A 14,724-nucleotide genomic window follows, 5' to 3' on the forward strand; every position below is an offset into this window, starting at 1 on the left:
ATACATACCAGTAGCACCCCCATTTGGGACAACCAAAAGTGTCTCCAGTCACTACCAAAGTCCCCTGGGGACAGGGCAGGATTATCTCCAATTCAGAACCACTACACTAGGCTATCCACCCTTTTCTCTGCTAGGGCTTCCCGCCCTTCCTGTTGGTGATAACGTTAATATTTCCTCTGGCTCCCTGTATCTACCTATTGGCTATCCCCACCTGACCATCCAACAAACTCCCCAAGGCAGGCTTATGATTCTGGGTCTGTTTCAGTGACTTCTTTCACTTCACCACCACCCGTTCCAACAGGCAAGAACACACCTTGCCTTTCCACACCACTAGGCCCCCCCACACAAGTCCCTGGGCCTGGAGTGTCCAGAATACCTTCTCTGTGCACAATGTCAACCCCGCCCCATATACATGATCTCTTAATTTACCTCTGTGGGCTAGGGATTGTCTTTATTATCGATTCCAGACCCCAGCCCAGACCTGGCACAGATGAGGGGGTCACAACTCAGTTGTATAATCTGAGGGAGAAAAGGGAGCAGCCCTTTCACCTGGGGGTCCCCATAGTGCCATTTAAGTTGGGTTTGGCACATAGCACATTGCTTTTCAAGCCCAGCTGCATCTTGTCCAAGTCTCTGAATTGACTCTCCTCATTGCCCCTCTGCAGACTCCCCCTCCCAGGGCTGGACTCATTCTCTCCACTTTCCAGAAGCCAACCTCTGCCCACACCAGTGACCCTACCACTTCCCAGAGCAGTTGTGTGAATTCTTGCCCTTCTAAGTCTGGCCTGCCAATCTTGACCCTTTGCCAAGTCCTCACTTTTCCAGCCTCCCTTGCTGCCAGAGGTGGCCTTATCTTGTTCTAGCCAAGGGATGACACAGGATGTTGTAGCCCTGTTTGTTACAAGGAAACAGGGAGGGAGGGTGCCATTTTCCCTGCTTGCTTTCCCATCTCTGGGGACATGACAGCCATCATGGAACCATAAGGCTGCAAGCTGATATATACCCAAACTCCATATAGGGACGCAGTGTAATGATCAGAGGCTCTTGGGCCCCTGCTGCTGGACTTCAGTAACCAGCAGTTAGGCTTGCTATAACCTGAAGCGTTTTCCTGGCCCTGCCCACCCCATCTCTTCTGCTTGGAAGTCTATTCTTGGATTCGCCCAAAATGGTGGGACAGGGACTACGATTCCAGGACAAAGGGAATCAAAGCCTCGACTATCCTAACACCTTAGGCCAAGTTCCAGGCTGTGCCATTCGACCTGTGGCCTCTTCACAAATGATTGCATCCTTCCCAGGGTTATCTCATCCATGTCTCACCATGGTTTCCATTACTTCCTAGACACCAATAATCCAAACTTCAAGTTCCACTGATGGACCCACTCCTGATTTTGATCCATTATAGGATCCCTCTACCTACTCAGTGGTCCAAAATCTGTCCTCTTCTCATCTTCCTTCTCCAACTGGCCTCCCTCAGTGTTCTGGTCAGACATGTGGTGGTCACCTGGGTCTTGCTGCCTCATCTCCCCACCTCCTGGTTTTTGGGGCCTTTCATGTGTCTTTCAAACAGCCTCTACACCTTCCTGTCTGAACCCTCTGGCTGGCTTCCTCCTATTCTTGGGTAAATCCAACTCCTCTGTCTGCTTGATTCTTAGCCCATTCTCTATTCAGCCTGCCTTACCTGCTTCAATCAGTGTTCCACCATTGTGTGTTGCAAACCCTCAGATGCCTTTTTCATAGTTGTGATGTGTCCCTGGCCCACTCCCAGCGCTCTCCTAGACTACGGAGACCAGGTATGAATTCACCGTAGTCCTAGTACTCACCCTGGGTCAAGCCCACCCTCACCCCACAGGGATTTGCAATCACGTTTTTCACTTTAGACTTTTTAATATTTCATACAGCGATTATGGTGCATTCAGGAACCCAACCCCCCAAACCCCACTAGGAGGGCACCCACCCCTGCCCTCCCACCCCATTTGAGGGCCCCAGGGTTTAGAGTGGAGGAAGGGGAGGTAACCACCCATCTGGGACTGACCCCAGAGACTGTCCCTGCCCTGCCTCACCCTCCCCAGGGGTTTTGAGGGTAACGCCTGGGCCCCCCTTGCCCCTGTCCCTGCCTGTGTACATATACACACTATGGCTCCTCACTGAGTTGGTCAGTTCCCGGCAGGGCCCCTACTCAACAGCACCGAGTGGGATGGGAGCAGGAGGGCTGGGCTAGGGAGACCCTGAGAAGGAAGGAGACCCCAGCTACGGGACTGCAAGAGGGAACGAGTGGGGGCCCCCCCCACCTTGTCCATCTCCCAGAGTCTCCGGTAGTCCCCAGGTACCCCTGCGGCTGGGGATGGCAGGTGGGGGTAGGAAGGCGAGTAGTTGAGGCATGCTTTCCCTTAGCCGACCCCAGGGTCTGGTGATGGTCAGGGTTTTGAACAGGGGCTGTGTCCCTGCCCTGGAAAGGCTGGGAGTGGGGCTTCATTGCACAAAATACTGTGGGAGGGCCACACGCAGGGGGTGGGGCCCAGCCAGTCTGTATACAGAGATATTGCATTTAAAAAATGAAAACCTCATTTAAAATAATTAAAAAAACAACAATGAATGAAACAAACAAACAAACAAAAGGCCCACACAACATGAGGCAGGTGGGGCAGGCAGGAAAGCAGGCAGGGGAAGCCTCAGACCCGAGGCATCGCCACATCTTGTCTGAGTCAAGATCCCCTGCCTGGGCTAGCTCCAGACCCCTGGCTGGCCATGGGGTAGTGAGTGGTCCTGGGGGAGGGTATGATGGGGAGGGGTACAGGCCTGGCCTCAATGTGGGAGGCTGGCACGGCCATGCTGTCTGCCGGCAACTACTGAGACAGAGAGAAAGAGACAAACAGACCAGGCAAAGGAGCATTGAGAGCTTTGTTAGCACCCAGCAGACAGGCCAATGGGTGGGTTGACAGGCCAATGATCAGGTGTTTGGACAGGCAGCAGGGGACATGTGGGCAGGTGAGCATGAGTCAGGCAGGTAGCAAGCAGGGAGGATGCAGTTGGGGGCTGCCCTGTGAGGGGTATGGCATCCCTCCAGCTGCTGCCTGCTGGGGCCTGGGTCTGTGGCTTAGAACTCGGTGTCCACCACACGGAAAGCTGGCCTGCCTGTGGGCAAAAGCAGAGCGGATGGCTGTTGGTGGACAAGCAGGTAGGTGGATGGGGCAGGGAAGGGGGTGAGAGCCATATATACCTGAGTCCGGCATTGACGAAGAGCGAAGGCTGGCCTCCTTTTGTAGCTGGATCTCCTTTAGTGCAAATATGGAAGTAGCTGTGGGCGGAGGAGAGACATAAGTAAGGAATGATCTACAGGGCCATCCAGACCACCTCCCATATGGCGCCACTGAGGAAATGAAATAAAGCTGCCTTTTCTTTGAGAGGCTTGACTTTCACCTGTCAAATAATCCTACAAACAAGGTACAACTAAGAAAAATGGAATATGGGCTATTATATGACACCAAGAAATCACTATTAATTTTGTCAAGTGTAATAATGGTGTTGCAATTACCACCCATTAAATCTAGGTGATAAATGGTGTTTGGGATTTGATTTATATTAGTCCAGTGTCCAGTGGGGAGATAAATGAAGTGGTTCAAATTTTTTTTTAGGTGCGATAATGATATTATGTTTTAAAAAATATTTTATATATACATGCTGAAACTATTTATGGATGAATGATATGTCTGGGATTTGATTCAAAATAACCAGAGGAAATATAGATAAGACCAGATTGGCCATGAGTTGATAACCTGTTGTATTACTTGGGGAATCCTATTATTATTTGTTTAATATATAAATGTACTTAAATTTTTTTTTTTTTTTAGCTGAGCCATCCTGCCACCTGTTGGTAGCTCAGCGGCTGCTCAGCTGGGGCTGACTCGAACCGCTGTTGCTCAGAGCTCAAACTCTGGAGCGAGCTCTTAACCAACTGAGCCACTCAGCCGGCCCTAAATGTACTTAATTTTTAAATGTCCATGTTAACGTTTTAAAAAGTTAGATATAAAAAGAAAACACCTCCTATGTTTCCATTTCTGCTGAGTACAAGGGAAAATTTATTCAGGGAAAATTTATACCATTAGAAGTCAAACTAGTGGTAACCCTTGGGGGTGGGGAATAACTAAAGAAACAAGAAGGCACTTCAGGGGAACCTCTCACATCCTGTTTCTTGACCTGTATGCCAGTTACATGTCTATGGTTAGTTTCTGGAAACTCATTGTGCAAGTATACTTATGAGCTGTGCATTTCTCAGTATATACTTTACAAGGAAAGCTTTACTTTGAAGAAAGATAAAGTGATATTGTATCTATTTTTATGTATATTTGAAAATTTCCATGAAAGGTAAAAGGAACTGAAAACTTAAGTAACTTTTTTATAATGAACACATCACATGTGGGAATAAGGGTGTACCCCCCTTAGAGGTGGCGTAGCCAGAGCCCTAGCCAACCTGCTCAGCTGTTCGCAGCAGTCCTGCTCCCCACATCCCACCAGCCAGTCCATTCCCCAGCTCCACTCACTGTCAGGAAGTTTGTGGATCCGTTCCCCCAGACTGAGGAAGAATGGGTGTTTCATGGCGTCCTCTGCGGAGATCCGATTTCGACCTTCAAACTGAGTGGAGGGGGGCAGGGAGTACTGACACTTTCACAGAGTAGGCCTCTCTTCCTTCCTACCCGTGGAGCTCCCTGTTTCCCCACACCTGGAACTCCCCCTGCCCCCAAGGCTGGCCCAGGAAGGTGGTCTCACCTGCAGCAGCTTGGTAAGAAGGTCGGCCCCATCGCTGTCAAGTCTACCACAAGGACAAGAGGACCTGCTTTAAATTGAGTTTGGGCACTCTGGCCTCTGACACCCACCCACCCACCAGCCTCACCGGGGTGCGTGGCTCAAAAGGGCCTCAGCGCGGTACTTAGGGTAGTTGTATGTCTTGAACTCTTCGTTGGACAGGATGCCCGGCCATGTCTCCTCAGTTGGGGTTCCTGTCAGGAAGAGGCATTACTCTAAGCATCTCACAGGGCCTCCCTGCATGTCCCCACAGTTCCTGGGGCTCATGCCTCCTCACCCAAGATGCGGAAGATGAAGTGCAGCTGTTCCTCCACCGTGGAGCCGGGGAAGAGGGGCCGGCCCGTGGCCATCTCATAGAAGATGCAGCCCACACCCCTGGGCAGGGAGGGAACAGTGAATGAACAGGGAGGCAGCTGGCTGACTGGCAATTGTGACCAAGCACCCTCTTTACCACACAGCCCCTGCCACGCTTCCACCTGTACTCACCACATGTCAATCTGGGTGGAGTAGTCCGTGGACCCGAGTAGGATGTCGGGGGGCCGATACCACAGTGTCACCACCTCATTGGAGTAGGTCTTCGTTGGAATTGACTTGGCCCGGGCCAGGCCTGGTAGGTGGAGAGAAGGGACAGCTGGAATTGAAGTAGTCCTGGCGGTCTAGGGGAGAGTGCAGTTAAGATTGAGGGTGTTCTAAGCAAAGCCTGGAAAGGCTGAAGAGGCCTGAGACTAGTCCCCTGGTCATGGGGAAGGGTGAGGTTGGGAGAATAAGGCTTGGGGATCAATGGGAAGAAGGAGGAGGTCAGGGGTACCGAAGTCGGCCAGCTTGAGCTCTCCTCTCTCGTTGATGAGCAAGTTCTGGGGCTTGAGGTCTCGGTGTAGCACCTTCTGCCGGTGGCAGTAGGCCAGGCCACGGAGCAGCTGAAACAGGAACAGCTGGGGACCCAGGAATGACAGGCAGAGGTCAGAGAGTATCCAGCAGCCTGACTCCCAGCAGGCACTGCTCCCCCTTCCAAACACAGACACTGAGTCCAGAGCCTTGTCTCACAAAAGAAGACAGGATCCCAATGACCTCCATGGGCTCCCAGCAAAAAAGGCAAATGGGAAAAGTTGTTTCTGGGAGATTTGTGGGGTGAAGTGGGGGAGTGGGACCCCTTTGTGCCCCTGCTTCCTGCCCCACACCTACTTTCACGTTGTGCATATTGATGATGTTCCCACAGTCATCCAGGTACTGCTTCAGGTCCTTGTCCTGAGGAGAAAAGAGCAGGTAGAGGAAAGAGGGTCACATCCTGCGGGTCCTGGTCATCTCCCCGCCTCCCCTGGGACCCACTGCCACCCAAACCTTACCAGGTACTCAAAGACAAGGGTGAGGGACTTCTCCGTGTGGATAATGTCATGTAGCGTGACGATATTGGCATGTTTGAGGTCCTTGAGCAGGGATACTGCAAGACGCATGGGGGTGGGATGGGGGAAGAGTCAGGGCCCCAACCTCAGGATAGAGATGAGGACTAGACAGGGACGGGCCCAGGGTTTCCTCCTTTCCCCGTGTAGTCTGGGGTGGTGGCTCACAGTCACCGGCTCTAACCCACCCAATGCCAGGAAGGTGTGCTCCCATGTTCCAGATGTGGAAACTAAGGCTCAGAGAAGAGTACGAAAGAACCTGGCATTGCAGCCCCAGGCTTATGTGACACTAGATTTCCACAACCTGTTTTTGGTTTCTGGACAAGGGGCCGTGCTCCAACCCTCAGTACACGGGCCTGCAGCTTCATGTGAAACTGAGTTTGCATACTCAATTTCTATGTTATTCGAATTCAATGCATGTGATAGTCTGACTCTAACTACTGTATCAAGTAAATCGTTGAGCACTTTCAGACATGCTCTCAGAACCAAAGCAAGCATCTTGCTTTCTAATTCATCTGCCTCTTTTCCAAACAGGAGCAGATTCCTGGTTACATTATTACCTAGATATGTGGGTGATGGGTACTTTCTCAGGAAGCCCAGAGTTTCTGGAGGAAGTCCCAGAACCCCCAGTGTCTGATCTCACTATGGGGGCATGTGTGTGTGTACACCATGAGGCGTGCCCAGGAAACCTGGAGCACATCTTCCTGGATGTCTGTACCTTCCCGGATGGCGGTGCAGGGTGCCCCCTCTTCATGTTCTAGTCTGATCTCCTTGAGTGCCACAAGGTTGTCTGTGAGCTTGCTTTTGCCTTTGTAGACGGTGGCATAGGTACCCTGGGGAGTGAGGAGTGACAGAAGAGGAGCTTGAGGCTGCAAGGAGTTCCCACTGACCCCATCTCCATCATGGGCCTCCTGGCTGTCGCTCACCTCGCCCAGCTTGTCCAGCTTGATGTAGGTCTCCAGTTTCCCAAAGCCAATCTCGGACTGTGGGGTAAAAGAGGCAAGTTGAAGCAGGCTCAGGGGAGGAGACTTAGGAGGAGAGGAAGGGGAGGAGGAAGAGGAGGAGTAGAGGAAAGGAACAGAAGATGCTCACCAGGCTGACACGGCGGAGGCGACGGCTGAGGGGCTTGTCGAAGATGGGGCTATTGAGGGTCAGCTTCTCAAGGTAGCCCTCGGGCAGCCGGATATCAGCTGGTAGTGATAGGCGTTTATTGATGTCCTAGCAGGTAAGACAGAGGAGAAAGAGGACCATGAGCTCCACCTCCCCAGGTCCAACCCTCTTTTTCAGCCCCATCAGCACCCGGACAGGGGGTTAAGCACCTCAGTGGAGATCTTGCGCGGGGGATGGTTGCGCATGCGCACCCTCACTGGCGACTGCACCTCATCCGAGGACGTGGCTGAAGCCTGGTCACTTTCCCCGTCAGACCCCATCTTCAAGTCCTCGTGTACAATCTCTGGTGGTGCGGACAGGGGGAGGGCAGGCCACGTGGGAGTCAGTAGCCCCAGAACACCCCCTCCCTCATGAAATATACTCCCTCATCATAGAGGTGTGCACAAGGCCCCCAGAGCAGCCTGAAGTCCCTCAGGAGAGGGTGGCAAGGCCCAGGGAGGTTCAGACAGCTCAGGATAGGTTGAATGGGGTAGGGGGAATAGTCACCTAGTGGAGCACTTGGTACCAATGGTGAGCTGAGGCGACAGCTGGCCCAAGGCCAGGGGGCAGGCAGAGGTAGAGGTAGCCAAAGGCCCTTGCAATGCAGACCCAGGACAGGCAGGCACCAGGAGGCCTGAGGAGGCCATCAGAGAGTGCAGGAGAAGGGCAAAGGGAGACTTGGGGCAGCTTTGGTAGGCAGGGCACCCTTCCTTCCCGAGGCCTGGGCACAAAGCCAACAAAAGGGGCACAGATGAATAGAGAGAAGGTATTGAGAGAGGATGACAGGGAAGAGGGAGAAAATGGATAAAGTAAAATGAAAAGAACACAAGTCTAAGAGGAACTCCACTGGGAGGTAGCACCTGGGGACCAGTCTAGGGGTGAGAGTGGTCAGTAGGCCTACCTGGTGCAGAGGTGAGTGGTCCCCGTCCAGAGCGAGGTTCCCCAGGGGCGGCACGGGTGGGGGCCTCTCCAATGTCACTGCCGCCGCCGCCACCACTCTCATCCAGGCCTATCTGTTCAGGGGCACCATTGGTCTTGTCTATACCTCGGCCCCCTCGGAGTGTCATTGACAGCTGCCGTTTGATCTTCTTCATCCGATCCATGGCGACCTGAGCAGGGGGTATGGATGGGAACGGGTCCTATGTTAGCATCTGCCTGACTACTACGGGCCCCCGAAAACCCATGACAACCTAGTGAGACACACTGACATGAACTTATGTCAGTGTCCACCCAGTCACTGTGGAGTCCTGGAACCACTCAGGAGTCCTGGATACCTGGCATGAATTGGGACCCTTGTCAGTGCCTGCACACCTACGGCCAGCCCCTGGGGACCCTGCTCCTAAGTAGCCCACCTGGGTACGAAGGCTTGGGTGGCTGGCTGAAGGCAAAGGCCCAAGTGATGGAGTGCTGGTTCCTCTGGGGATAATCTCAGAGTGTGAATAGAAGAATCCATAGCAGATGTTCTCGGGTACAGTGGCAGTGATAGACCTGGCCATGGGTGGGGCTGGGGGCTCGCCCAGGACCTCAGGACCACTGACATGGCCCTGGGCATGCCCATAGAATGACATGTTCCACTGGTACCAGCCCCACATTGTCCCCAACAGCCAAGGCAGACTGCTCTCTGTGGCCACTAGGACCTCCCACCTCCCTTAGTAACCATCGTCATGGTGACTAGTGGACTATTCCACTGGTCTACCCAGGTGAGGGGTGCAAGGAGGGTCCTAACCAGACTGGGTGGGGTTTTGTGTGTGTGTGTGTGTGTGTGTGTGTGTGTGTGAATCTCAATGTACACCTGAGGACTGCAGGAAAGGTTCAGTCAGGCTGAAACCTATAGGGTCCACCCAAATTTTTTACAAGGCAGATCACATTTCTCTTCTACTTAAGAATGCACCATATCTTCCTTATCCCCCCAAATAAACTTCCCAGTCCTCAATGTGGCCCACAAGTTCTTACCCCATTCACCCCTATTACCTTTCTGGCCTCACCTCCCCCTTAATCAATGCTAGTTGCTGTTCTGCAATCGCACCCAGCAGTCCCACCTCAGGGCCTTTGCTCTGGCTGTTCCGGTACCTGGAATACCCTCCCTCAAATTTCAAGAACAGCTCACTCCCTCACCCCCCTTCAGGCCATTGCTCAAATATCACCTGTTTTCAATTGATAACCCTCCACAAATAACCTTATTTAAAATCTCAACCATCCTGAGCTCCCTCACTTTGCCAATTATCCCCCAGTACTCATCACCTCCTCAGAAATGACACCATCTACTTATTGGTTTCTTTATCCTTTACTGTCTGTCTCCTCACCACCATAACTAGAAGATCAGCTCCGCCAGGGTAGATTTCTGTCTGTTTAGGTCACGGCTATATCCTGAGAACCTGGAACAGTGACTGACACAGAGTAGATGCTCAAAAAGTGCTTATGGCAGAAATTAATGAATCAAGGGGCTGAGGGCCTGGGACCAACCCCTACCAGGGTGAGTCCCTGCTACTCATGAACAACCCCAGACAAGGTGGCCCAGGGACGCTGGCATCGGCAGGAAGATGACCTACCTAGATGGGGCTGCTGGAGGGAATGGGGCCACCAAAGGCTTAGGTCGGCCGTCTTCTGCTTCCTCCTGGGCTCTGGGCCAACAAGGAGGGGGAAAGACCTGGCCCAGGAACCATCTGGACTCACAGCAGGGCCTAAGATGGCCCTGGGCCCAAGGGAAGTGAAGCTAGATAGGAGGTCGAGGATGTGGATGGGGCTGGATTCGAGGAGAGAAGTGGGTCATCTGTTACCTTGAAATCAGCTGCTTACCCCAGCAGTCCCCATACCCCGCTACTGCCTGCCTGACTTCACCACCCTCAGGACGGGTAGAGGGGACAGTCTAGTACAAAAACCTCAGTAAAGAGAATGAGGTCCATTCAGAGAACTCAGGAAAACAACAACAAAATCCTGACCCAGGAGTCTGAACACTGGACCTGAGGCTGAAGAAGGTGAAGCGTGGCCCCCAAAGACTCTCTTATGTCCGTATGGTATGATACCCAGTCAATTTGTCTGCTGAGGGAGGGAATGGGGGAGTGTGGGGTGTGTGGGGGGGAAGACTGTAAGTAGGGCTGGATGGATGAGGAGGAGGGAGCCAGAAGGAGCCATGGGTCCATGACCTCTAACTGGAAACTCCAAGGGCTGGACATGTTCCAGAGTTGTTTTTTGGGGGATGTTAGAAAGATGGGGTACAAAATCTTTGTACCATACAACACCCCTAGGAGGAGGGCCCTGGGTGGGCCCCTGTGAAGAGGGACACTTGAACATTAATATGCAGTAAAACTTGAGTACTTTCATACCCAACGACACTCACCACCTCACACCACACTGACCAGTTGAAGACACAGTCATTGCACTCTACTAACTCCCACAGGAACACAGTATCCACATCCTGTCTGAACCTTCATAAGCACACACTGGACCCTCAGTGTCCTCTTTCTTCAGTACACACTGGACCCTCAAGAAGACTTGTCTGTATTTTAACTGCTCTCAGCACCTGCAATTTCCCTTTATCTCTAACTCCCATCAGCACACCAAGTCCCAACAGAGCACCAGAACCTTCTAGGTTAACTCTTACCACCACCACATTCTTGGGCCCCTCTCAGGTCCAGCTGCCTGTTAGCGTCTCCACAGCACTCCGCATTAACATTCACTTGGGACCCTCTACAGCTGACCCACATTAGCATTCAGTGGACTTTCACACTGCCCTAAATCCATTAACACAAAGTGAACCTTGTAGATTCCTGACCCGCCTGTTCTTGCCCACACTCAGACCCCTTCACAGCTATGACCATCATTAACACATGTTCTGGTCCTCTCACTACCCTGTCCCCGCCACCTCCCATCAGCACAAGCTGGGCCTTCATTTCACCCTGACCCTTATTAGCACCCACTGGGCCTCACAGTGCCTCCCCATTAGCACACCCTGAACCCTTACTCAGCCCTATCCGCAGGGACACACAAACACACTGTTCTATGATGGCCTGACCCTCATTAGTGCACACGGGTCTTCATTCACCATAAACCCCCATTAGCACACACTTCAGCCATCCAGGGCTCTAATCCACTTTAGTACACCTAGACCTTCACATATTCCTATTCCTTATTTCTCTTTGCTGCAACTCGTCCACAGTTATGACCCCTATTGGTTCACACTTGGATCCCTTCACAGCCGTGATCCTTCTTATTACACGCTAGAACACCCCCCCCCAGTTCTATCCCCCATTAGCACTCCCTGTAACCTCAACACATCCCAATCTCCTCAACCCCCGTGGACACAACCACACAGTGTCTTTACAATGTTCTCAGTCTCATTCCATATTCCAGACCTCACACTGATCTGATTTCCCCCACATTGGCACACATTTAAGCACCTCCATGGCTTCAAATCCACATCAGCAGTTACTCGAACTTCGTAAATTTCCCTGCTCCTCCTTACCGTGTCCTAGAATCTCGCATCCCCTGTCCTCATGGACACACTGTACACACTGACCTCACACCATCTTGATCCTGAATACACCGAACCTCTTACAGTGCTAAGATACCTCCGTCACCACTGCCCCCCGCCCCCCATATCCACAACTCTGATAACCATTAACACAGGGTCAGGTCTCTCACCACTCTGCCCCCATTAGCACAGACTGGGCCTCACACTACCCAGACTTCTATTACCACATGCGCATACCCTCTACAGCTATGACTCCCATTAGCACACTCTCAACACGCGAGTTCTACTACCCTGCCCTCCATGAGTACACTCTAGACCTCACACAGTGCAGTACCTCATGGACAAATACACAGCATTAGCACCATCCCGACCCTCATCACCACCCACCCACAGGGCCTCAGAGCCCTGATCCTATTAGCACACCTTCTGGTACCTCTACCATTTTCTCCCACGTTAACAGGGGGCCCTTCCACAAAGAGAACCCCATTTACATATCTCAACACTCCTTTTACATCCTCTCCCCTATTATACACGCTCGGGGGCCCTCCGCCGCCTGCCCCCCATTAGTACACACTGGGCCTCAAACCTTAGATAGCGGTTAAGATTTATACCACACGCTCCAACCCCTCCACAGCTCAGGCCCCCATTAGCAAACCTCGACTCTTTCAACACCCTGCCACCCTTTTCCACACCCTCTGGTCCTTGGATCACCCCGCTCTCCATTAGCACCCACAGTACTTCCCACCCCCAGCTCCCAGACCCAACCCAGGGCGGGGCCAAGGTCAGGGAGGCCCTGAATGACCCCCCTGCCCCGGTGCATTCTGGGCAATTCGCTGGAGGGAGGGGGCCCATGCCAGCGGTGCAGTCCAGACCCCTGGGCACCGCCCGGGGCCTGGGTTGGTTCTGTAGGAGGAAGGGCAGCTTCCACCCCACGTCTTGGGGACGCACTCACCGGCGGGGGCGCGCGAACAACCTCAACGCCGCGGGGCCGGCGCGGAGGCGCCTGGGGCGGCGGCCCGGGCTGAGGCCGCGCGACCTCCTTCTCCTCCTCCAGTTCGCCGCAGGCGCCCGTCCCAGTAGTCTTCGGCCATGGCTGCTGGGCCCGGGCCGCCGCCGGCTGAGGAGGAGGAGGCGGCGGCGGCGGCGGTGGCTGAGGCGGAGGCGGCGTCCCGCTCAGTCGGCCATGAGCTTGGCCGCTGCGGGCGACGCCCCCGGGCCCGTCGGCGCCGGCTCGAATCCGAGAGCTCACAGCAGCTCGCGGCTCAGAGCCGACTACCCGTGGAGACGCGGCGGATCCCAGGGCCGAACTGCCAACGACCCAACTGCCGCGCGCGCCGCGCTCCGCGCATGCGCACGCACGCGCTGGACAGGGTGAAGTGGGAAGGAGGGGACTCACCTCGGACTGCACGTACCAAAAGACCCGTCCGCAGCGGGAGGGGGCGCGGCCATTGCGCGCCCACCAGGGAATGTGGCGCCCGCCCTGGAACGGCGCCAGAGGGAAGTGTAGAGGTTGTTTAGTACTCAGTCCCAATCTTTCTAGAAGTTTGCTAGCGCTGAAGTGGGCAGGAGCCAGTAACCAGCGTACCAGGCACCACTAGCTCCCCCTACTCGATCTCACTTGGTACATCCCCCATGGTGGCAAACGGGACTTTTGCAAGGAAGAAAAAGATGAGGCAGTCAGGCCTAGTCCCTTGAGGTGCTTCGGTAGGCAGGAATTTTAAAGATTCGCGAGAAGATGACTTTTCTAGGAGAGGCAGCCTGGAGAATCATTGGCCTTTATCACCTTAGGTAGGGCAGAGTCGAGCCCCGCCCTGCTGCTCTTTACCCCCCACCCCACCCCACCCCACTCCCACACCGCTAGCTCCTTCCCACTCTGAATGTGTGCGGCCCCGCCCTTTGAGGTTGTCACCCAGCCAATCGGATTTGCTCCCTGGGGTGAGGCAGTGCAAGAATGAGGGCGTGGCTGGACGGAGGAGGCGTGATTTCATCGCTCTATCACGCCTCTACCTGGTTTTCATTGGTTTACACCGCCAGGGGGCAGGCACTCCTTTTTGTTCTGAACTCCTGTCACCATAGGCCGACTATCCCGCTAGGTAATTGGTCAAAAGAACGTTCAATCGACTTTGGTTCCGCCTTTAACCCCGCCCACCTCAGGATGCTCACAGGGTGCCTAGTCTAAGAAAGGCGGACCTTTAGAGGCACTACTGCGCATGCTTGGAACTTTGGGCCAGGAGGGGGAGCCTCTTTTCCGCTTCGCTTGAGCTTTGCATATGCACCCTGAATTGGGTTTTCCTGCCACTTAACTATCTTTTTCTGCCCGCCAGAGCCCCCTGGCTCTGCGGGTTTTTAAAAAAGTTTTTTAATGGGGTGCCTGCTGTGTGTGAACACTGCCAGGCAGTTCTAATCCCTCGCCCCTCTGCCAGGAAAACTACACTATCACCAAGCCCAGTTCAAATGGCCACAGCCTTCCGCAGACCTTCCGGGACATCTTTACACTGCGCCCGTCCAAAGCCAGCTCCCCTGTCTCTTCTATGCTTTCCTTTATGGCAGCCTTGGGGAAAAAAGTTTTTCAGTAAGGTTTATACTAGTGGCGACTTACCAGACCATAATGGGAGTGGTAACACTGTATTTGACAAAGACCAAAGTCCACCGCAGGCTAGACAATCATGTCTCTCACTCATCTGACCTCATCTCCTACCTTTCTTCCCCTCAATCCACTCCAGCCATACTGGTCTCCTAGCTGTTCCTTAACAAAGCAGGCATAATCCAGCCTCGGGGAATGTGCAGTTACTGTTCCCTCTGCGTGGAATCTTTCCGGTTACCCATAGGCCTTATCCCCTCACTTCTTCCAAGTTCTTGCTTCAATGTTACCTTTTTCACGAAGGCTTCTCTTACCGTCCTATTTAA

At 53.5% G+C, this 14,724-nt stretch overlaps 1 protein-coding gene across 7 annotated transcripts; it reads right to left on the reverse strand.

Moving 5' to 3' along the window:
- Nucleotides 1-1,864: 1,864 nt before the first annotated feature.
- On the reverse strand, nucleotides 1,865-13,634 carry CDK16 (cyclin dependent kinase 16). 7 transcript variants are annotated; one of them, XM_019649497.1, is made up of 16 exons: nucleotides 13,214-13,634; nucleotides 8,248-8,455; nucleotides 7,517-7,650; nucleotides 7,290-7,415; nucleotides 7,124-7,180; nucleotides 6,916-7,030; nucleotides 6,144-6,238; nucleotides 5,983-6,045; nucleotides 5,609-5,732; nucleotides 5,287-5,407; nucleotides 5,078-5,175; nucleotides 4,889-4,994; nucleotides 4,765-4,807; nucleotides 4,539-4,629; nucleotides 3,218-3,295; nucleotides 1,865-3,132 (listed from the first exon to the last, which is right to left on the reverse strand). In XM_019649497.1, the coding sequence occupies exons 2-16, from the start codon at nucleotides 8,447-8,449 to the stop codon at nucleotides 3,095-3,097; spliced, it is 1,491 nt and encodes a 496-aa protein (XP_019505042.1). In that variant the 5' UTR covers nucleotides 8,450-8,455; nucleotides 13,214-13,634; the 3' UTR covers nucleotides 1,865-3,094. The 7 variants fall into 7 exon arrangements, with proteins under 7 accessions (XP_019505042.1, XP_019505034.1, XP_019504998.1 ...); XM_019649489.1 differs by lacking the exon at nucleotides 13,214-13,634 and adding an exon at nucleotides 12,770-13,196; XM_019649453.1 differs by lacking the exon at nucleotides 13,214-13,634 and adding an exon at nucleotides 8,699-8,914.
- Nucleotides 13,635-14,724: the final 1,090 nt, after the last annotated feature.

Source organism: Hipposideros armiger, unplaced genomic scaffold (assembly GCF_001890085.2).
Source record: "Hipposideros armiger isolate ML-2016 unplaced genomic scaffold, ASM189008v1 scaffold_7, whole genome shotgun sequence".
Taxonomy (NCBI): Eukaryota; Metazoa; Chordata; class Mammalia; order Chiroptera; family Hipposideridae; genus Hipposideros; species Hipposideros armiger.

Coding starts and splice junctions, on each gene's coding strand:
- CDK16 (XM_019649453.1), bottom strand. CDS start 8,914: ATGTCATTCTATGGGCATGCCCAGGGCCATGTCAGTGGTCCTGAGGTC. Junction 6,239..6,915: donor CTGCACCGCCATCCGGGAAG/GTACAGACATCC, acceptor TGCGTCTTGCAG/TATCCCTGCTCAAGGACCTC. Junction 5,733..5,982: donor TCAATATGCACAACGTGAAA/GTAGGTGTGGGG, acceptor CTGGGTCCCCAG/CTGTTCCTGTTTCAGCTGCT.